This window comes from Eschrichtius robustus, chromosome 13, assembly GCF_028021215.1.
Source record: "Eschrichtius robustus isolate mEscRob2 chromosome 13, mEscRob2.pri, whole genome shotgun sequence".
Classification (NCBI taxonomy): domain Eukaryota; kingdom Metazoa; phylum Chordata; class Mammalia; order Artiodactyla; family Eschrichtiidae; genus Eschrichtius; species Eschrichtius robustus.
In genome coordinates, this window is record NC_090836.1 from 98,177,011 (window position 1) to 98,200,537 (window position 23,527).

The following is a 23,527-nucleotide window of genomic DNA, read 5'->3' on the forward strand; positions in this document are numbered from 1 at the left end:
GGAACATGGGGTAGAGAAGTCCACTGACATTAGGAAGCTATATAGATGGCTTTGAAGATTGTAAGAAAGGAGAGCCCTAGAGAGAGATTTGGGAGTCATCAAGATATAGCTAGTAGTTAAATCTGTGGGAGAGAATAAGGACATGAGTTTATAACAGCGGTCCCCAGCCTTTTTGGCACCAGGGACCGGTTTCGTGCAAGACAGTTTTTCCACGGACTGGTGTAGGGGGCTGGCTCAGGTGGTGATGCGAGCGATGGGGAGCGATGGGGAGTGGCAGATGAAGCTTCGCTCGCTCGCCCGCCGCTCACCTCCTGCTGTGCGGCCCGGTTCCTAACAGGCCAAGGACCGGTACCAGTCCTCAGCCCGGGGGTTGGGGACCCCTGGTTTATAATAAAAAGAGAAAGGGAGGATGAATTCCCGAGGAACGTACCAATAATGAAAGGACAAGTAGAGAAAGACTGTCCAGCAAAAGAGACTGGAAGGAAATGGTCTAAGTCAAGAGAGCAAAACTGATGCATTTGGCCCCTTCTGTGGGATAAAGGGACTAAATATGTTCCATATCAGTTTGAGCATCAGAACTAGGCTCAATCCTTGAAGACAGGAATTGAGTTGGATTCCTTTACCACAGCCCCTGTCCTCCAACCCTCCATGTACAGAGGCAGCAGCTCCTCACCCAGCAGCACTCTGCCCATGGTGAGAACCTGAAAATCAACAGTGTTGACAGGGGCCTTGGGCTGGCTGCAAACCTAGGGAGACGGGGACCCAGACACAGCCAAGGGACCAGGAACTAAAGCAAGGTGCCCCTGGCCTAGCGACGGGATCTGCAGTATCCTTAACATCAAGATAGGAAAGGAGCTCCCAAATGACAAGGGTTTCAGGTCATTCCAATTTTTAAATGCCAAAGAGAGGTTAAAGCAAAAAATTCAATGATATCCACTGTATTTGACAACAGAGAGTGACAGGGAAAGAAACCAAATTTTGATGCTTAGCAAGTGCATGAGAGATAAGGACACTGACACCACAAGTAAAAACTTCTTCTTTTTTTAAAAATTAATTAATTAATTAATTAATTATTTTTGGCTGCGTTGGGTCTTTGTTGCTGCGCAGGCTTTCTCTAGTTGCGGCGAGTGGGGCCTACTCTTCGTTGCGGTGCACGGGCTTCTCATTGCAGTGGCTTCTCTTGTTGCGGAGCATGGGCTCTAGGCGCGCGGGCTTCAGTAGTTGTGGCACGCGGGCTCAGTAGTTGTGGCTCGTGGGCTCTAGAGCACAGGCTCAGTAGCTGTGGCGCACTGGCTTAGTTGCTCCGCGGCATGTGGGATCTTCCCGGACCAGGGCTCGAACCCATGTCCCCTACATTGGCAGGCGGATTCTCAACCACTGAGCCACCAGGGAAGTCCCAAAAACTTCTTTTTTAAGAGCTTGACTAGGAGAGGAAAGAGGGGATGGAGGGCGCAAAAGCTGGAGGAAATTATAGGATTAAAGGGGATGTTTTTAGGAGTAGGCAGACTTGAACATTTTTACAGAAATTCCAAAGCGTTGAACTGAAGTAGTAGTGATTGGAAACTGCAAAGGTAGCATTTCCAGATCTTGGAACAATAACAACCCTCGGGTTTTGGTGGCTAAATAAACCCATCGACCTGTAGCAGAACAGCCTCCACCTGTGCTCCTTAGACTTTTGAGTTTATCATTGATGTTAATTAAATAGGTTCCTTTTTGCCCACTTGGGCTGGGTGCCCCGCTTATAGAGCTGGACGTGTGGTACCCTCCCATCTGCCCTGAATCTCCGGGTCTATGCTTGCCTCCTGGGAAGACCTTCCTGGGCTTCTTTGCTGGTGTTTTGCTCCACCCTCACATCTGCTGCCTCACTTAAGGCATCTCTTCCGGACATCTTGCTTGAAGTTAGGCCAGTTCCCAGCAAGGTAGACAGTCAGGGTTTTCAGTGTTATTTGTGATTCAACTAAAAGTTTACAGGTATATTCTTAATAATCTGCATCTCAAGAATCATGATGGTTGTCAAACAGATAACAGTGGTGAGTCCTGGGAAGACCAGGGCAGGGAGAGAGAGGACCATGGTCAAGGGCTTTATCCATATTGCTTGAATTTTTTTGAAATGAGAATTGAAATTAAATTTAAAAGAACCATGCTAAACAACCAAGTCTGAAAATTAAAACTTTATCATATCAGAGGTGTTATTAGTAAATATAGTTTATTGACTTTGTATTTCTTTCAACCTGCCATATTCCCTATGAAAGATTTCAGTTCTAATTACATCTGTGAGTTTAGTTCCATACTTAACTGTGGAGGAGCTCTTGAAGCCTACTTGAAGTTTTGCAGGGCCTGGGAATTGATTTAGTACAAGACCCACTGAACCTTCCCACCCCCCAGTGTGAATTTCAAGACCAATCTGGTTATTCTGCAAGAGAATAGAGAAAACTGGAGCAGTTCAAATAGTTTACTGCCGTGGCTACACATCGTCAGATGGAAGGATTGCAGTGTAGTTCTGAACATTTCAAAATGATGTTTGAAGGAATTTGCCATTACTCATACCTTAGAAGGAAAACAGTGCTGTAGATAACTTCAACTAGATAATTTTAAATGTTGATTTTAGAATTAAATTTTGTTTATTTTGAATATGAGTGCATCTGATACAGAGGTTTACAGCCCTGCAGAGAACGTAATGAAGCTGTTCTGTAAAAACTGGTTTCCAGAGTAGTTGGAAAACTGCCCAGTTTCCCCCGCCCGCCTCTCCTCTGTTTTAACTCCTTTTCCGTCACTGACCACCGGCAAGCGTCTGGGACCAACTGCCAAGCAGGCAAAGGACAGAGCTGGCCAGTGTCCTAAGCTTGTCTGTTAGCAAGATATGTAAGAATGGGCTACTTTATGAAGTTGGTATAGAATTTAGACTACTGATAAGCCTGGAGAAGAATGTTTAGCCGGGGCAGGAACTAACCACAATAGAGAACTGAAAATTAGTCGGTCTTATCTTGATAGTCTGCAGTTGAGAAAAAATTTAAGAATCCTATCTTTCTCTGAGGTGCTGAGCGTCACACGTAACCACAAGGTTTACATCCTCTGTGAGGGCCAGGCCCATCTTGGAAGTTGCAACTAGCTTCTTCAGCTTTCCCCAGTGCAGTGTGGAAGCGTCCACACTGTAGTACTGAGTTATAGGGATCACGTCAGGATTCAGTTCAGCTTATGTTTATTGAACTCCTGCCCGATACCAAATTCAACGTTAATGTAAGACATAGATAGTCCTTGTTGTCAAGGAGTTCTGTTGTGTGAAGAAAACAGACCCATGGATATTACCAGTATTATATGGTATTTGGAGGGACACTTAGAGCAACCAAGAAGGGCACAGGAAACTGTCAGGAGCTAACAGCTGAGGCAGATCTTTAAAAGAGGAGTAGAAGGGGGACTTCCCTGGTGGTCCAGTGGTAAAGAATTCACCTTCCAATGCAGGGGACGTGGGTTGGATCCCTGTTCGGGGAACTAAGATCCCACGTGCCACAGGGCAACTAAGCCCGCATGCCGCAACTACTGAGCTCACGTGCCTCAACTAGAGAGCCCGTGCGCCACAACTAGAGAGAAGCCCTCGCCCCTCAACAAAGACCCCACATGCCGCAACTAAGACCCGATGCGGCCAAAAATAAATAAATAAGTAGCACCCCTTATTTAAAAAAAAAAAAAGAGGAGTAGAAGAGAATTAGGCACAGGGCCCTCAGAGACGTTAGTGAGCAAGGAAACCCTGTGCAGTCTATGTGACTAGAATGTGAAGTGACGATGGGGCTAGAGAGATCTTGAATTTAACCCTGAGGGTAGTGGGTAGGTATTGACTGAATTTTGGCAGTGGTATGCTCAAAGGTGAAATTGGCTTTTTAGAAAGGAAGGTTGCTGGGATAACAGTGTGTATAATAGAAGGGTAAAGATAATAATTAAAATGTCACTAATATCACAGCACCATTCCGTCTGAGATTTATTTATTCAAACACTTAAAAAAATAAGCTAAGGTAGAGATGATGATAGATAAGAGGGCAGCAAGATGCTTTCGAGATTCAGTAAAACACTACCTCAAATGTAGGACTAAAGCTATAATTTATAATCCGTAGCCATGGGAAATGGAATGTGCTTTCTTGGACAGAAACATTAAGTTGATTGTGAAATCACCTAGGGGGCCAGTTGAAATCAACTAGGGGGCCTGCTTCCAAATAGTGACCTCTTTCTGACAACAGTGTAGCATGTTGAGCAGAATATCCTTCTAGCATTTGTTCCTGCCATTATAAAATGAAGGGACTGGCCTGGGATCTCTAAATGTCTAATAAATGGCTGTCATTTCATATATATTTGTATATATATGAGTATATATTTCACATATATATAAAGAGAGAAACATTCCATCAGGAAATAACATTTTCACTGCACTTATTAGCAACTTGCTATCATCTGATTTGATTTTGAAGAGGCCATTCCAGCAATTAATTAGAAACGGATTGGGGAGGCACAGGAGTAGGCCCAGGAACACCAGCTAAGAGGCCTCCACAAGTAAGGAATGATGATAACAATGAAAATGAAGAGTTATGGGTGGATCTGAGATCCATGCTGTGAAAGCAGGAATGACAGGACTTGCTGAAGGATTGTGAGAGGACTCGGGTGGGGTGAGAAATCCAGGGTGACTCTGAGGCTCTGACCCAAGCACCTGGGCGGAGGACGATACCCTCTCCTTATTTTTTTTGGCCGTGCTGCACGGCATGCCAGATCTTAGTTCCCTGGCCAGGGATCGAAATCGTGCCCCCTGCAGTGGAAGCACGGAGTCTTAACCAGTGGACTGCCAGGGAAGTCCCAGTTATACCCTTGATTGAGACAGTGGAGACAGGAGAATGGGGTCTGGGGGTGGTCCAGGGGCACAGGGGATGAAGAGTGCAGTTTGGGATGTATTGAATCTACAGTGATTATGAGACAGCCTCATGTCAAATGGAGAAGTTGAAAAGGCAATTTGGTATTTTTTGGTAGAACAAATAAGTTAAATAAATAATAAAGGTTTAACATCGGTTGTCATGTTTCTTCAGAAAGTATTTCAGTTAACATTCTTAAAAACCATTCACCTTTATAGAGCATGTGGCTGGTGCCCTGCCCTGTGTTAAGTGTTTTACACATATTTCGTTTAAACTTCCAAAGAACCCTAATGAGGAAGGTGCTGTTATTGTTCCCAATGTTGAATGAGGAAGCTGAGGCTTGAGCTGTTAGGCCACTGGCCTAAGCGTCAGTAGCTGGTAGGTGGAGAAGCCTGGATTTGTACCATGGCATCTTGCTGTGAGCATGAGGCTCATTGTTATTTTCTTCTCTTTTCAGGGTTTTGGTTTTTGCACTGAATGTAGTCTAGACTCATCTTCACGGGCTTGTGTTGCCCCAGGATACTGTCAAAGGTAAGTTTTTAAAATCTATTTCCACCGCGTATTGGCAGTGAAATGGGAGAGTCTTCATCTTAAAAAGAAGAAAAGTACGTTTTGACATTAATGCTTCTTTCCAGAGTTCTTACAGAAGGGTATTTAAAGTGGCCATGACACCAGCCCTTTTGCATTTCCACTTCACTAGGTCCCTTTAAAAACACCTGTATTTCGTTTGATACTGACATTTGGTGCCTCATCCTTTTATGAAGCTAGAATTTGTTCTTAGATTTAGCAGTTTCACAGTTTTACGTGAGTGTAGCCTCGCTTCTCTGCCTCCGGTCCCTGCCCCCTCCGGTCTGTAGTCCACGCGCTGCCAGAGTCAGCGTCTAACGATAGATTTGCTCACGTCGCACCTTTGCTTAAACAGCTCTCGTGGCTCCCGGTCACTGCCGATGTCATCCTACAAACCCCTCCAAAACCTAATCCCAAACAATGTTTCTGGCTTCTTTTTTAGTAAACCCCTATCTGTAAACCTCACCAGACCATGTTCTGTTCCCCAGACATGAAGTTATTTTTCACAACTTTGTGCCTTAATGGATACTCTTCTCTTTGCTTAGATTTTGGAAGAGGGGAGAGGGATGCAACTATTTACTCTTCCTTCTTGTACTCTCCTGGCAGAATTTCTTTTTCATCTGTGTTCTAAGAGCACGCGTTGTTGTTACAGCAATGAAGCATTCGTTATTTTAAGAGTTATTTGTATCTGTCTCCTTTACTAGTCTGTAAACCCTTTGAGAATTCTTGGAAAGGAACGGTTTTTGTAGTGCCTATTGGCTGCTGCTGGACACCTTGCTGAGTGCTATACATATATTATTATTATTAATTAATTCATTTATATTTTTTTATTTTTGGCTGCATTGGGTCTTCACTGCTGCACGCAGGCTTTCTCTAGTTGTGGCGAGCGGGGGCTACTCTTTGTTGTGGTGCTCGGGCTTCTCGTTGCGGTGGCTTCTCTTGTTGCGGAGCACGGGCTCTGGGTGCACGGGCTTCAGTAGTTGTGGCACATGGGCTCAGTAGTTGTGGCTTGCAGGCTGTAGAGCGCAGGCTCAGTAGTTGTGGTGCACGGGCTTAGTTGCTCCGCAGCATGTGGGATCTTCCCGGACCAGGGCTTGAACCTGTGTCCCTTGCATTGGCAGGTGGATTCTTAACCACTGCGCCACCAGGGAAGTCCTATTATTTAACTTAATTCTTGTAACACCTCCTCCTGACCAGTTTTATAGATGAAAATAATGAAGATTAGAAAGTTAAGTAACTTGCTCAAGATTATACAGCTAAGAAATGACAAAGAATAATGGTTCTGCTCCTTCAAAGCCAAAGCTCATTCTACTACACCACACTAGCCCAGCACCATCTGGCATGTGGTGAGGACCCAGTAAATATTTATTGAATAAATACCTATTGCAATTTAAACAAAAAAGACTTCAGTTGATTAATTCAGTCATTCTTACATAGAAATTTATTGGATACTTATTAAATGCTGGGTACACAGTTTTACGTAATCTGTTAATACAGAGATTAATGAGAAATAGTGTCTGGTATCAAAGGGTTGATAATCTGATAGGAGAGGCATTAATGTAAGTAAATAAACCCAATACAGTGTTACAGATCTTATAATAAAATTCAAACAAGATCCACTGGGAACACTGAGGAAGGAATCACCAGTTCTGCCTAGAGATGGGACAGGAATTACTTTATAAAAGCTGAGTCTCTAATGAGAAGTAGGGAGAGGAAAGGCCGAGGGAGTAATATGAATAAAAACATGAAAACCTGAAACAATCTGGCATATTTGGGAAGCTGTAAGTAGTTCACTATGGCTGGAACAAAGTGATCAAAAAGGCCTTGGCCGATGATGCTGGAGAGACAGGTGAGGGCTGGATCCTGGAGGACTTTGAAAATATTAACGTATTTGCCAACTTCTTTAGAGAAGATCGAGCACAGAGGCTGCATGACATTACTCATATTTGCACATTAATGTCTGCTGAGGCCTGTCCTGTGTGTGCTGAAGCACTGTGCCAGGTCAAGACTATCGGTCACCTGCTTTATTCACCTTCCTTTTTGTCAAAAGGGCAGTAAAACTGATTTAGACCATTAGACACAACTATAGCCATGACTTCAAACAAGAATGTCTTAGAGGCTTTCTCAAGAAACACATTGAAGAACATTAAGGATAGTTCAAAATCAACCAAAAAAAAAAAAAAGAGAGAGAGAGAGAGCAAATTAAATAAAGGACATCAGTATGACATTTAGTGAGAAACCTCTCAATTTCCATTTCCCCTTTGAATTGCCTATATAAGCCTAGAACAAACAATTTAAACATAGAACTTCACTGGTTTTATAGCGCATGTGCTGTTTGAAATTCAGCTGCCTTGCAGCTTATGTACAGCAAATAATTGTTAACACTCGCTAAATATCTAAAAGGCCTGTATGAAGAAAGTCTCTTTTCCCTAAAGTCTAATCATTGCCTCAGCCATGCCTGCTTAGGAAAAGCTGTGCCTGCATAATTCAAGGTCAGGCAGCAGCCTTCTGTACTTTGAAGCCACCCAAGCCTGATAATGCCATTGCCTTTGCTGAGGCCAGCATTTGCTTGCTAGGCCAGAGTGGCTGATGTATGCTGAGGCCACTTGCACAGCTGACATTTAGATGAGCTTTCAGTACCACCACCACCACTGCTGCCACCACGACTGACTGTGGCTTGTTGCTTTGCTGAGGCCGGCAAAGCCCCCAAGCCTTTGCTCAGGCTTCTCTGCCTGGTGCATGCAGCCTTGTCTCTATAGAAACAGCCACATACCTGAAGACGGAGTTGCCATAACTACAGTTACACTAAGGTCAAAATACAGTGTGGCCTATGCTTTATAAAATTGTCTTTTTTTTTTTTTTTTTGGCTGTGTTGGGGCTTCGTTGCTATGCGCGGGCTTTTCTCTAGTTGAGGCGAGCGGGGGCTACGCCTCGTTGCAGTGCGTGGGCTTCTCACTGCGGTGGCTTCTCTTGTCGTGGAGCATGGGCTCTAGGCGTGCGGACTTCAGTAGTTGTGGCACGTGGGTTCAGTAGTTGTGACTCATGGGCCCTAGAGCGCAGGCTCAGTAGTTGTGGCGCACGGGCTTAGTTGCTCCATGGCATGTGGGATCTTCCCGGACCAGGGCTCAAACCCGTGTCACCTGCATTGGCAGGCAGATTCTTAACCACTGTGCCACCAGGGAAGCCCCCCTATGCTTTATAAACTTCTAATTTGGCCTCAGTAGTTAAAAGCTAGTATATAACTGTAAAAACTCATGTGGACTAATGTAAACCTCTGTAAGGTCAAAGCACTTTGCCCTCTCACAAAAGACCAAGGCCCAAAGTCCTGGGCCCAACAGAAGCCTCAGAAATTTCACGTGTATTTTTCTCCCCAAATTTTGCTTCATGTCTGTTAATCAAGACTCTAGTCTCATGTGCCAGATTTAGGTCTTTGAGAGACCTAATAAATAGCACTTTTTCCCTAGGCTGAGTTCTATACCATTGAGAAATAGAAGAGTAGGGCATTTGGGAGACCAAAATATCATCTTTATTACTAATAAAGCTGTTTTGGAGAATGCAGCTTACATCTACGGGCAAGAGTCTTAACAGTGAAGCTCAGAATTCAGCAGACTTACCTGTCACAGGTAACCGTGAGGGACCTGTATTGATGGGTACGAGAGTGGAGCACAGTGCGTGCTCCTGGGGGACAGCTGGCTTCCGAAGGGAAGAGACAGAAGGGGCTGAGCTCACATACCTTGTTTCTCCTTCTGAACTCACCATTCAGATAAGATCCTGCACCTCCACTGGGGTGGAATGTGTGGATGGAGTGGAGCCAGGAGTGAAACCTCAGGAGAGGGGAAGAAGCGTTCCTCTTTCCAGGGCATTCAAACGAAAACGGCACAGAAATAATAGGGGTGTCTTTCCTGGTCAGCTATGCCTGTAATGTATCATCTATGAAATACAATCTCTATTTCAGTAAAGCAGAATGAGAACTTAAAAGACATTTGTGAAGCAATTTGTATACCAGATCTTCCTAGTTATGTTATCGAGTTTTTCCAGTGCTGTCAATTTAGTTTTTATAGAAAGAGTAATTCTGCTTCTGCACAACTGTCATAAACAGGTGAGGGACAAAAGCAACTAGAGAAAGCCTGTTTCACTTGCTGTGAGCATCAGCTGTGTATTTTACAGAGGGAATGGACAGTGTCGGTTCACGTGGAGTGAGTGAATTGGTGTTGGTTAAGGGGCTTCCACTGTACCAATTTTACATTTCATTACATAAATACACATTGGTTCCCAAAAATCCTTATTAGGTGAGCACAGTAGGTATTTCGATACCCTTTCCCACCCAACAGGTAAGGAAACAGATTGCCAGAAATATTCAATACCTTTTTGGCCTTAGGTCTTGGTTATTGAGAAGCCTGCAGAACCAGATTGTGAGGTCCCCAGACCTGCTGTATTCATAAAGATTTCTCTGCACACCAAAAGGATTCACTGTCAAACGTCTTTTTAGCTTTCATATTTTGTAGCTATGAGCCCTTTGAAATATTTGAAAGGCTTTGAAATATTCATACCTGTATTATAATGGAGATTTGTTTTGTATCAGTTTGAGTACTTATTCCTTAATAATTACGTACTTAATGAATTAATTTGAATGTTGCATAAACTTTTAGTAGTTTCTTTTTGGTACATTTTAATTCATAAAATTTTAACACCTTTATTGGACTCATCTTCTTAGAGGAAAAATTACTACTTTTTATTGTCTTGCCCTATGAATAGTCTGTTCTCATGTAAAAATAAATTAACTGACATTTATTTTATTAAGCAAATTTTCTTAAAGTAAAAAGGTAGGATCAACCATTAGAGTACACCTTAATTTCAGTTATAAAATACCACAAATGTTTAACATAAATTATAAACCCAAGAAACCCAGATACTTTCAATAGCCTAGCCTAATAGCCAGACAGTATGACCTGCTACAGCATAACAACTGGTCCCCTAGTTTACTTAGGCCGGCCTCTTTTCTGACAGGTCAGTGTTTGTACTGTATGAATTGCCGAAGATTTTCACTATTACCTCTGCCAAAAGTCAAAAAGAGGAAAGACATCTAGAACTGTTTAATATTCCAGTGTCTGAAACCTGTCCTAATTATTCTCCCCTAACGTGGGGAAAACTCTCTCCCTACCTCTCTCCCTCCTTTCTTATCTAGGATGCACGTGTATATACACATACACACACATGCACACACACACACACGTGCACGTGCGCACACACACATTACTTAAGGTCATTGCTTCACAGTATCTATGGTCTCAGTGACAGAATTTCAGTATAGTCTGAGAAAACAAATTTTCACACTGAATTCCTTATGTGTTTTTTTTTCTCTTCTTACCTCTTTCAGGCAGTATTTGTGTGTTTCTGCAGAGTTTTGCACAGAGTCTGTTCCCATGCAGACCAATGAGGGAGAAGTATCGGAAGAAAGCAGTTCCAAGGTCAGTGAATTACTGTAGGTGCAAATAATTTGAGCAGAAATTAAACAACAGGAGCAGTGATTGAGTAGAGTGGGTGTTATGTTTTAGGTGAATTTAGAAATTCGATTGATTTAAATTAGAACCTAACCTAAGATTGAGAGGATTTTTTTTCTTCTCAATATCCATTTTTGTTGCACTCGGTGACAAATTTAAAACAAATTTATCTGAACTCATAGAAAAATTTATGATTCATTTGTAGACTACTTTAAGGTTTTATTATGCAAGTTGTATGTACTTATTTTAAAAATCAAAACAAATCAGAAGTGTATAAGGTAAAAGGTAAAAGTCTGTCCCTTATTCCTGCTACACAGAGGTATCACTGATAATTTTTTAGACACTTTTAATTATAAATTTTTACATGGTAATTGGTTTGGTTTTTCAAGCTAAAGCTTAAATGAGTGCTATCATTGTCACCTGTGTATAAGTAATTATGTATGTGTTTATCTATATCTGTCTATATCTGGCCTCATGTCCAGAGTCTCCTTGGCTGTTTCTCTTCCTGGTCATATGGAACCCTCGGTATCACTTTCACATCCCTCTTTCTCCTGTCAAAATTGTCTCTAGTCCCTTCCTGGGAGCTCTCAGGGTATCTCACACTGTGTCCTGGGCAGTGCCCAGCATGTTATCTGCTCTGAACCCTCCTGAGGGCTGTCCCTTTTCTGCTGCCACTGCTGCTGGTACTCTCTGTGGGAAAGCTTATTCTTTCACCAGAGCAAAAGTGGAGAGGGGTCAGATGTCACCGGGAACCTCCAAAGCATCATGCTAATTGGAAGAAGCCAGGCACAAAAGGTCACATATTGTATGATTCCATTTATATGAAATATGTAGAATAGATAAATCTGTAAACAGAACACAGACTGGTGGCTGCCAGGGATTGGCTGAGGGGAAGGGGAATGAGGAGTGACTGCTTAATGGGTGTGGGGTTTCTGTTTGGGGTGATGAAAATGTTTTGGAACTCAATAGAGGTGGTAGTTGTATGACATTGTAAATACATCAGATGCCCCTGGATTGTTCACCTTAAAATGGTTCATTTTCTGTTATGTGGATTTCACATCAATAAATTATTAAAAAAACAAAAAAGACAGAAAAAAAATATCTGTGGGTTCCCATCAGATCAGTCCTCACTGCCTATTGGCCTCATACAAACACTTCACCAAGTTTTAGAGAGGCCACCCCCTTCTCTGCTCTGTTGGGCTTTGTGGGCTGGGCTTCAGAGAAGCACGGTTTGTGCCCTGAGTCTCAGGGTCCCTTGTGAAAGATGCTTCAGCTTCTTTCTGAATCCCCCCTCACTGCAGTCCATGTGTTAGGTAGAAGGACAGATGTCATCCTGTCTTCTTGTTTGTTTTTTTCCCCCTCACCAGATCTCTTCCTTCTTTCTGTAGCCAAAGGAGAAGCCTATAGACTTTGATCAGACTCATCTAGATCCTAAATCTGATTTAGGGAGAGTCAGAATATGTGACATCTGGACACACTCTAGGAATCTCCCCCAAACACACACCCAGGTCACCCAAAATACACAAACCCCAGGATTTCTATAGTATGCACAGACCCTTCCCCAAGACCCTAATTAATTAATTTATAATGAACTACAATGTTAAGGAAGACTGGATTCTTGGATCTTCTAGTTAGTACATTCTCTCCCTGGAAAGCTAGGTTGTAACTGGAAGGTTGCTTGACAAGCATGTAACTAGACCAACGTAGAATATTTAATTGTACCAGAGATTCAGTTTCTACCTTCTTCCTGGGAGCAGGGGAGGAAGGATTGCATTTCTTGATTTTCAGTTATTGAATATTTTATCAGTTTAGAATCAGTTAGACTAAAGAATAAAAGAATATTCCTTTTATACTTATAGTTAAGTAGATGCTTTGTTCTTTTTTTATTTTTGGCTGCATTGGGTCTTCGTTGCTGGGTGCAGGCTTTCTCTAGTTGCAGCGAGTGGGGACTACTCTTCGTTGCGGTGCACGGGCTTCTCATTGTGGTGGCTTCTCTTGTTGCAGAGCACAGGCTCTAGGCGCAGGATTCAGTAGTTGTGGCTTGCAGGCTCAGTCATTGTGGCCCGTGGGATCTAGAGCGCAGGCTCAGTAGTTGTGGCGCACGGGCTTAGTTGCTCTGCGGCATGTGGGATCTCCCCAGACCAGGGCTCGAACCCGTGTCCCCTGCATTGGCAGGCGGATTCTTAACCACTGCGCCACCAGGGAAGCCCGATGTTTTGTTCTTAAAAATTACATTTTAACTTTGTTTTCATCAGTCTTAGTTTATGTTTTTATGACTTTTTTCTTTCTTCTGCTTCTCTTTGTTTAAAATCTTATTATATTCGGAATGATTTGATGTTAATACAGGAATTTATCATAGTACTATGGTAACATAATTTGTGGTTTTCTGTTAACAGAAAGAAGTTAGGAAAGGTAACTGGTTTTGAGAAAAAGTGGGGACTTTTCTACAAAACGATACTGAAGTGTATCCATTTTTAAAAAAATAAATACTTGAATATGTGCTATTAGGGGATACACAACAATAAATAGAAAAGACGGGCTTCTTACTCTCGAGGTAGTTATGTTTCAGTGGGAGAAACAAATGTAAATAAAGACAGTAATTGTGGATTATGGTCAATACCATGAAGAAAATAAAATAATGTAATATAGGGTGACTGGGAGGACAAGCTTAGGTTAGTCAAGGAAGGCCATTAAAGGCTGTTAAGTTAGGGAGTAGCGTGATATGATTGCATTTTTAGAAGATCGCTCTGGCTGCTGTGTGGAGAATGGGTTGGAGGGAGGCAAGAGTGGGAGCAGGGAGGCCAATGAGAAAGAAGACAGTCGTAGTCAGTCACTCAGGTGAGAGAGAAGATGGATTAGCGTCCTGCACTGACGTAGAGGAAGACAGACTTGAGGTGTATTTTGGCAGTAAAGCTGACATGACTTGAGGATGAACTGGAATACTTTTGCTTCATAAAATCAAGAGGCAAATTTCAAGAAAAAGGTAGAATCAGTACTGTCAGATGCTGCTAAGAAGCCAAGGAGATTGGTAACTGAGAAAATGCATCTGGATTTGTTTTTTGAAGAATTAATTAAAGAGAAGGGACGCAAGAAAATTTTCTGGAGGGATGGAGGCGTCTATGTCCGATAGGGGTGTGAGTTATACAGGTATATCCATTTGTCAAAATTATAATTCTATAATTTACATTTACAATAAAAATTACAACTTTCCAGGTACAATTGTCCTGTGAAAACTGTAAAATAATATAATTAAATAGGGATGGAGAATGGATGGAAGTATGGCTGAAAGAAGAATGACAGAATGTTGATGACTGTTGAAGCTTGGTGATGGGTACGTAGGGGTTCATTTGTATTTACTTTGTATGTACTTGAAATTTTCCATAATAAGAAAGTTTTTTTTTTGGCCCCTCTACACGGCACATAGGATCTTAGTACCCCAACCAGGGATCGAACCTGCGCCCCCTGCAGTGGGAGCACGGAGTCTTAACCACTGGACCACCAGGGAAGTCCCCATAATAAGAAAGTTTTTAAAAGGAATTTATTAATGGTCTGCAAGAGTAAGAGGATGAGAAACTAATTTTATGGGTTAAAAAGAAATGAAATGATAAAGAAAAAAGTAAGAATTGTGGCTGTAGTCTACTATCCAGTTGTAGGAAATTTAGAAGTAAATGAAGTGAGAAGGAGGCATTACTAGTTCAAGTGAAAGATTTTTTTAATGGAGGAGGCCCATGCATGTTTGAGAAAAGAGGAAAGAAATGAGTGGAGGAAGGCAGAGTGTGTTTATGGAAGAGGTTCACCAGGCTTGTGAGCTGGAAGGAAGCCCCGGGCCGGGGATCAGTGAGGCTGGCCTTTGCTGCTGTGGTGGTGCCTGAGCTCAGGCCTGAACCCTGCTCCTCTGACTCCTGTCTGGTGGTGGAGAGATATTTAGAGGAGGAAAGAAAGAAAGTGGGGTTCAGCTTTTCTTCATGTTGCCTCTGGAATAGAAGTCATTGTTATTTGGAGAGTTTAGAGTGCACGATTGAGGACTTGAAATGACGAGTGTAGATTTCCTTTTAAGGGGAAGTTTTGGAATTGCATTTGTAGAGAAGGTGCTAATAAGAAAGCTAATAAGTGAATGAAAGGGTCAATGCAGTTTTTAAAAATACCCATGTAAGTGTTGTACAAACAGAAATGAGGGATGCTTATGGTCGGACTGGATTGACAAAGGAAGTCTTCTTGGAGAATTTTGATGCTCCTTTTGAAGAAATATTCTCTGAAACTTTGCAACATCTTCCATAGCTTTTTTTTTTTTGGAGAGAGATGTTTGTTTAAATTCAGAGATGGACTGGGGATTATATATTCTTCAAGAGTTAGGAGATGTACACTTCAATCTCTTGAGTTTAGAAGACTGTGTCTGTGCTAGAAAGATAAAAAGCAGAGGATGGTTTCTAACAGTTGGCTGTAGGATGGCCATAGATGAATCTATAGTTACGTACAAGTGTTCTTTCCATTTTTCCTTGCTTATTTTTTTTTTACCTCCCTTTCCCCCCTCCTCTTTTCTTCTCATTGATTCTGCAAATACTTACTGAGCATCTATTACGTGCCGGGAACCGTGCTGGGTGCTGACACACAGAGCTGCCTCAGTGAACTGTGATTTTTCTTTCTTTTGATTATTGGAGCCGCAAGAATTTTAAGTGGAAGCAGGAAAAAAGAATGTTAAATTTCACATTAGTTTAGAACTAGCTTTTTTTCCCTGAATGGTCACTAAATATAATTTTGTGTGACCTAATCACTTTCTCAAACAGAGTTCTGCTATTTTAGTGAAAGCTTCTATTGTAAATGCTGAAGGACAGCAAGTTGACGGAGTTATTATTAATGTAAAACTTCAGACGCCCCTGAATATATCCTTTGGAGGCACAGTGACTATTCCTTATATTTTTCCCAAGGACTACTTCAGGGCTTATTTAATTTCCCTGCTGGGTCTGTGAGAGAGAAACTTGAATAGAATTAACACAGTTACCCATGAATCTGTCTTATTGTTCCACATTTTCAGAAGTTAAGTATGAAAATTATGTTCTGTAAAAAAGTCTTTGATGCCGTATCAGAAATCCAAAGGTGGGAGCATGAACTTCATTGGCACGATTCTCTTAGAGAGAGACTCATGTAACTTAATTTATTTAGTATTTTTGTGCTTATGCTGTCACATTAATCTAAGAACAGGTACTATTTTATCTGACATTGTGGCTTTGACTTTCTGAATGCAGTGATCAGTTTCTTAGTGCCTGGGCTAGCTATTCCATAGTGGGACTCTATGTTACTGGGGCGTTTCCATTCTAGTGTGGATTTACTGACATATTTTGTATTGTAGCTATTTATTTATATTGTCCCTTCTGTTTTATTTTTTGTAATTAAGATATTGTTTAAAAAAGATATACCTTTGTAATCATTCAGTTAATTATTTAATTCTGTTAACCTAAACCTGTTCTTAAAAATAAAAGTTATATACATTAAAACACACACACACACACACACACACACACACACACACACACACACACACACACACACACACACACACACACACCCACACCCATCCCACCACCACCACAACTTATTATTAACTCTCATGACTCTGTAGTTGGCTGGGCTCAGTAGGGCAGTTTTTCTGCTCCAAAGTGGTGTCAGCAAGGGCTGCCATCATGTGGAGGCCCAACTGGCCAGAAATGTCCAAAGTGGGTAACTCACATAGCTGGCAGTCAACGTTGGCTGTCAGCTGGGAGCTTAGCTTAAGGCTGTTAACCCGAGCGTCAAGGGTCTCCTACATATGACCTCTCTACCTGGCTTGGGTTTCTCACAGCATGGAGACTGGACTCCCAAGAGGGAACATTCCCAGCATGCAAAAGCTGCAGTTATATTAAGGTCCAGGCTCAAAAGTCACACAGCTTTACTCCCTCTGCATTCTGTTGAATTAAAGCAAGTCATAGGGCCACTCTAGATTCAAAGGAAGGAAAAACAGATCCCACCTCTCATTGAGAGGACTGGCAGAAAATTTAGGGTCATCTTTAATCCACAACACAGTGATATGAGTGTTGGGTGCTAGGTTGAAGAGGAGGTAATGGCAGAGACCAGGTTATTTTAGGCTAAGGAGTTTTAATAATAGTCAACAGATTTTTTATTTTAGATTTTATTTTATTGAAGTATAGTTGATTTACAGTGTTGTGTTAATTTCTACTGTACAGCAAAATGATTCAGAGACACACACACACACACACATATTCTTTTTCATATTCTTTTCCATTATGGTTTATCACAGAATACTGAGTATAGTTTGTGTGCTATACAGTAGGACCTTGTTGTTTATCCATTTTCTATATAATAGTCTACATCTGCTAATCCCAAACTCCAATCCATCCCTCCGCACCCTTCTATAATAGGCAACAGATTTCTAAAGAATGGAAGAGATATGTGCATTTTACTTTATGGTTTGCTTTCTTTTTTTGAAGTGCATCTTTTAAAATTAATTAATTAATTTATATTTTGGCTGCGTTGGGTCTTCGTTGCTGCATGCAAGGTTTCTCTGGTTGCAGCAGGTGGGGGCTACTCTTCTTTGCGATGCGCAGGCTTTTCATTACGGTGGCTTCTCTTGTTGCGGAGCATAGGCTCTAGGCGCACGGGCTTCAGTAGTTGTGGCACGTGGGCTCAGTAGTTGTGGCTTGTGGGCTCTAGAACACAGGCTCAGTAGTTGTGGCGCATGGGCTTAGTTGCTCCACGGCATGTGGGATCTTCCCGGACCAGGGCTCGAACCCGTGTCCCCTGCATTGGCAGGCGGATTCTTAACCACTGCGCCACCAGAGAAGTCCCTATGGTTTGCTTTCTTATGATAGCTGGTGTTGATGTAGAGGATAGACTAGAATATCTGCATCTTGACCCTCAAATTCTCTAAAAGAAAGAGAATCTGATTAGCCCAACCCCACCTATGGACTGATTTCCACTGGGTCTTGAGTTCTTTGAGTAGGATGGCAGGGCCCAGAGATGAGGAAGTAGATCCCATAAAAGGACATATTAGGGACTTCCCTGACAGTCCAGTGGTTAAGACTGCACGCTTCCAATGCAGGGGGTGTGGGTTCAGTCCCTGGTCAGGGAACTAAGATCCCACATGCTGCACAATGTGGCCAAAAAAAAAAAAAAAAAAAAAGACATATGAATTGGGAGGCAAAACCCAGCATTCCTGGGTAAGTCTCTAATAAACACTGATATAATCTTCCATTATACATATTTCTCAATGAGGATGGATTAGAATTCTTAATTTCAATTCCACAGCTATTTCTCAGTTTAAATTTAGTATAATTTAGGTTGATAGTCTAAATGAGTTCGTGTTGGCTTACTAATTATAGAGATTATGCAGCTATAGGCTTGGATTTTTTTTTTTTTAAGTAAGCAAAATCTAAGCAACTATAGTAAAGTTTATAATAAAACTGAGCAGTTGGGTGTTTGTAATCTTATTCTCTGTACTTTTTTTGTATATTTAAATATAATAAAACAATAAAAATGAATAAACTCTAGGATTTAAAAGTTATAGCTATGGATTTAAGTGCCCATGTATCTCTATTAATTACTACAAATAAAAAATATGTATTGAATCAGGAAGCCAACATTTTAGCTGTAACATTCCCCTTATTGTTACCAAAGGTAACAAGTAAACTTAGTCTTTGCCTACAAAGAATAAAGTGATCTATTGACTGCTTTACACTAAAGAGAATTAAATGAGATTATTTAGACAGTCTTTTTTTTTTTTTTTTTTAATTATTATTTATTTATTTTTGGCTGTGTTGGGTCTTCCTTTCTGTGCTAGGGCTTCCTCTAGTTGCGGCAAGTGGGGGCCACTCTTCATCGCAGTGCGCGGGCCTCTCACCATCGCGGCCTCTCCCGTTGCGGGGCACAGGCTCCAGACGCGCAGGCTCAGTAATTGTGGCTCATGGGCCTAGTTGCTCCGCGGCATGTGGGATCTTCCCAGACCAGGGCCCAAACCCGTGTCCCCTGCGTTAGCAGGCAGATTCTCAACCACTGCGCCACCAGGGAAGCCCTAGACAGTCTTTTGCTTCTTTAAGTTTAGGATATTTCTACCTTAGACTGAATCTGACTTACCAAATTTATAACAGGATTTTATTGATTCTGGTATTTTAAGAGCAGACTGGGAAAGAAACCATGCAAGATAGGTATTTTTCCCATTTGTTTACATGGCTGGCAAACAGCATAATTTGGATTAGATTCCAGGTCTGTCTGACTCCAGAGGCCACACTAAGTTCAATACTCCATCGTGAAGAAGTCATATGGCAGAGTAATCAACTCTGTTTACTTATATCAGAGAAGCTTCCTAGAAAGTTCACCTGGGTGTAGAAGAATGCATATGAGGGAAGAGGGTGCTTTGTGCACGTTCAGAGTCATACACTTCTCTTGAGGAGAGGTGTTGGAGCATTGGGATGTGTGTGTGAGGCGGTGAGAGATGAGGTTAGACAGAATCCCATGCAGGCAACAGGGTACAGCTAGAAGGAGAGAAACCTGGTCTGATATGTGTTTTAGAAGCATCACTGTAGCAGCAGGGTGGAGAAATGGTTACAGACAGGGTTTAAAATGGATACAGGGAGACCAGGTAAGAGTCAGATTGAGGAAGGCTTGGAATCAGGCAATAACAGTGGATCTAAAGAGGAGAGGACTAACAGGAGAAATGTTCAGAAAGAATGGGATGGGGGCACTTAGAGGCAAATCTGGAGTTTTCAGCTTGAATGATACGTGCAATAATATAAGAGATAGAGCAAGGTTTGTTGTAGCTGTTGTTAACTATTATTGTGGTGGTGGTGAACTGGGTTATGTATGGAGGGTTTGGATTTTGAAATATTGAGGTGCCTTTAGGCACCCCAGGAGAAGATATTTAGTAGGCATCTTGGAACTCAGAAGAGAGAAAGAGAGGATATCAAGGTATACACTTGGGAGTTCTCAGCATATAAGAATAGATGGGACCTGGGAAATGAGAAAAGGTCCAAGTATAGAACTGTAGGAACTACTTCAGGTTTGTGTCCTTTAGTACAGGCACACCTCATTTTATTGCATTTTGCTTTATTTTGCTTCACAGATAATGCGTTTCTTACAAATTGAAGGTCTGTGGCAACCGTGTGTCAAGCAAGTCTATCGGCACCATTTTTTCAAAAACAGCATTTTCTCACTTTGGGTCTCTGTGTCACATTTTGGTTATTCTCATGATATTTCAGACTTTTTCATCATTATTATATTCATTATGGTGATCTGTGCTCACTGATCTTCAATGTTACTGTTGCAAAAAGATTACAATTTGCTGAAGGCTCAGATGACGGTTAGCATTTTTTTAGCAATAAAGTATTTTTTAATTAAGGTACATTGTTTCTTTTAGGCATAATGCTACTGCACACTTAATAGACTACAGTGTAGTGTAAACATAACTTCTACGTGCTCTGGGATACCAAAAAAATCATATAACTCGCTTTATTGCAATATCTGCGTTATTGTGGTTGTCTGGAACCAAACCCACAACCTCTGAGGTATGCCTATATACATAAGCATTACCTTGGGTATTTTTCTTTTCTTTCTTAACAGTTTTCTAAAGATATGCTTCACATACCATAAAATTAACTCATTTACAGTATACAGTTCAAAATATCAGCTATATTTTATAATAACTGTAAATGGAAAGTAAACTTTAAGAATTATATTAAAATTTAAAAAATAAAGTATACAGTTCACTATTAGGACTAATAAATGAATTCAGCAAAGTTGCAGGATATAAGATTGATATACAGAAATCTGTTGCTTTTCTATACACTAATAATGAACTATCAGAAAGAGAAAGTAAAAAAAAACAAAAACTCATGTAAAATCACATCAAAAAAGAATAAAATACTTAGGAATAAACTTAACCAAGGAGGTGAAAGACCTATAATCTAAAAACTCATTGATGAAGGAAATCGAAGATGATACAAAGAAATGGAAAGATAGTCCATGCTCTTGGATTGGATCCTAAATCATATGGAACCACAAACTGCCAAAGCAGTCTTGAGAAAAAAAGAACAAAACTGGAGGTATCACCCTCCCAGACTTCAAACTATACTACAAGGCTACAGTAAGCAAAGCAGCATGGTACTGGCACAGAAATAGACACACAGATCAATGGAACAGAATAGCCCAGAAATAAATCCATGTGCCTATGTTCAATTAATCTATGACAAAAGAGGCAAGAATATACAATGGAGAAAAGACAGTCTTTTCAATAAGTGGTGGTGGGAAAACTGGACAGCCACACATAAAACAATGAGATTAGAACATTTCCTCACATCATATATAAAAATAAACTCAAAATAGATTAAATACCTAAATGTAATACCTGAAACCACATAATTCCTAGAAGAAAACATAGGTAGAACACTCTTCAACATAAATTATAGCAATATTTTTTTGGATTTTTCTCCTAAGGCAAAAGAAATAAAAGCAAAAATAAACAAATGAGACCTAATTAAAACTTAAAAGCTTTTGAACAGCAAAGGAAACCACTGACAAAATGAAAAGACAACCCACGGGAGAAAATATTTGCAAATGATGTAACTGATGGGTTAATATTCCAAAATATATAAACAGGTCATATAACTCAATATCAAAAGAAAACAAACAACTCAAAAAATGAGCAGAAGACCTGAATAGACATTTTTCCAAAGAAGAAATACAGATGGCTAACAGGCACATGAAATAATAACATTGCTAATTATTAGAGAAATGCAAATCAGAACAACGAGATGTCACTTCACACCTGTCAGAATGGATGTCATCAAAAAGTGTACAATAACAAATGTTGGAGAGGGTGTGAAGAAAAGGGAATCCTCGTACACTGTTGGTAGAAATGTAAATTGGTACAGCTATTATGAAAACAGTTCGGAGGTTCCTCAAAAAACTAAAAATAGGGTTTCCCTGGTGGTGCAGTGGTTAAGAATCCACCTGCCAATGCAGGGGACACAGGTTCAATCCCTGGCCCAAGAAGATCCCACATGTCACGGAGCAACTAAGCCGTGCGCCACAACTACTGAGCCTGCGCTCTAGAGCCCGTGCTCTGCAACAAGTGAAGCCACGACAATGAGAAGCCCGCACACTGGAACAAAGAGTAGCCCCGCTTGCCTCAACTAGAGAAAGCCCATGTGCAGCAGTGAAGACCCAACACAGCCAAAAATAAAAACAAATAAATAAATTTATTTTTAAAAACCCCTAAATTACCATATGATCCAGCAATTCCACTTCTGGGCATATATCCAGAAAAAAATGAAAACACTAATTCGAAAAGATACATGCACTCCAGTGTTCATAGCAACACTATTTATGACCCAAGATATGGAAGCAACCCCAATGTCCATCAACAGATGAATGGTTATGTATATATGCAAAACGAAATATTACTCAGCTGTAAGAAGAATGACACTGCCATTTGAAACAATATGAGAGGGACTTCCCTGGTGGTGCTGTGGTTAAGAATCCGCCTGCCAATGCAGGGGACACTGGTTCGAGCCCTGGTCCAGGGAGATTCCACATGCCACGGAGCCACTAAGCCCGCCTGCCACAACTACTGAAGCCCGCGCGCCTAGAACCCGTGCTCCGCAATGAGAAGCCACTGCAATAAGAAACCCGCGCACCATAATGAAAAGTAGCCCCCGCTCGCTGCAACTAGAGAAAGCCTGCATGCACCAACGAAGACCCAACACAGCCAAAAATAAATAAACAAATTTATATATAAAAAAATGAGAGAATATTATGCTTAGTGAAATAAGTCAGACAGAGAAAGACAAATACTGTTATGATATCACTTATATGTGGAATCTAAAAAATAATACAATCTAATTTAAGAAAGTTTTCATTTTGCCAGAAGGAAACCCTGTAGCCATTAGCAGTCACTCCCCATTCCTGTTCCTCTTGGACTCAGGCAGCCACTAGTCTACTTTATGTCTCTATACAATTGCCTATTCTGGCCATTTTGTATAAATAGAATCATACAATATGTGTCCTTTGTGTGTGAGACTTCTTTCACTTAGTATGTTTTTAAAGTTCAACTATGTTGTAACATGTATCAGTACTTCACTCCTTTTTATGGCTGAATAATATTTTGTTGTATAAGTATATAAGATATAGTATTTTATATACAATATATACAATTTATTATATATAATATTTTATTATATATACTACATTTTGTTTATCCATTCATCAGTTGATGGAAACTTGGGTTGTTTCCACTTTTTGGCTGTTACAAATAATGCTGCTGTGAACATTTTTGTGTAAGTTTGTATAGACATATGCTTTCATTTCTCATGGGTGAATAACCAGGAGTGGAATTGCTGGGTCACATGCTAACTCTCTGTTTTACTTTTTGAGGAACTGCCAGACTGTTTTCCAAATGCCGCCTCATTTTAAATTCCCACCAGAAATGTGTGAGGATTCAGTTTGTCCACATCCTCACCAACACTTGTTATTGTATTTTTTTATTCTAGCCATTCTAGTGAATATGAAATGCTATCTTATTGTGGT

At 41.0% G+C, this 23,527-nt stretch overlaps 1 protein-coding gene across 3 annotated transcripts in view; it reads left to right on the forward strand.

Moving 5' to 3' along the window:
- Positions 1 to 23,527, forward strand: part of TNRC6B (trinucleotide repeat containing adaptor 6B) — a 246,682-nt gene that overhangs the window by 56,237 nt on the left and 166,918 nt on the right. For all 3 annotated transcript variants that reach the window (XM_068560730.1, XM_068560733.1, XM_068560732.1), the window contains exons 2-3: positions 5,347 to 5,420; positions 10,834 to 10,924. In XM_068560730.1, the coding sequence (XP_068416831.1) occupies positions 10,880 to 10,924 (45 nt within the window). In that variant the 5' untranslated portion in view covers positions 5,347 to 5,420; positions 10,834 to 10,879. The remainder of the gene's footprint in view (positions 1 to 5,346; positions 5,421 to 10,833; positions 10,925 to 23,527) is intronic.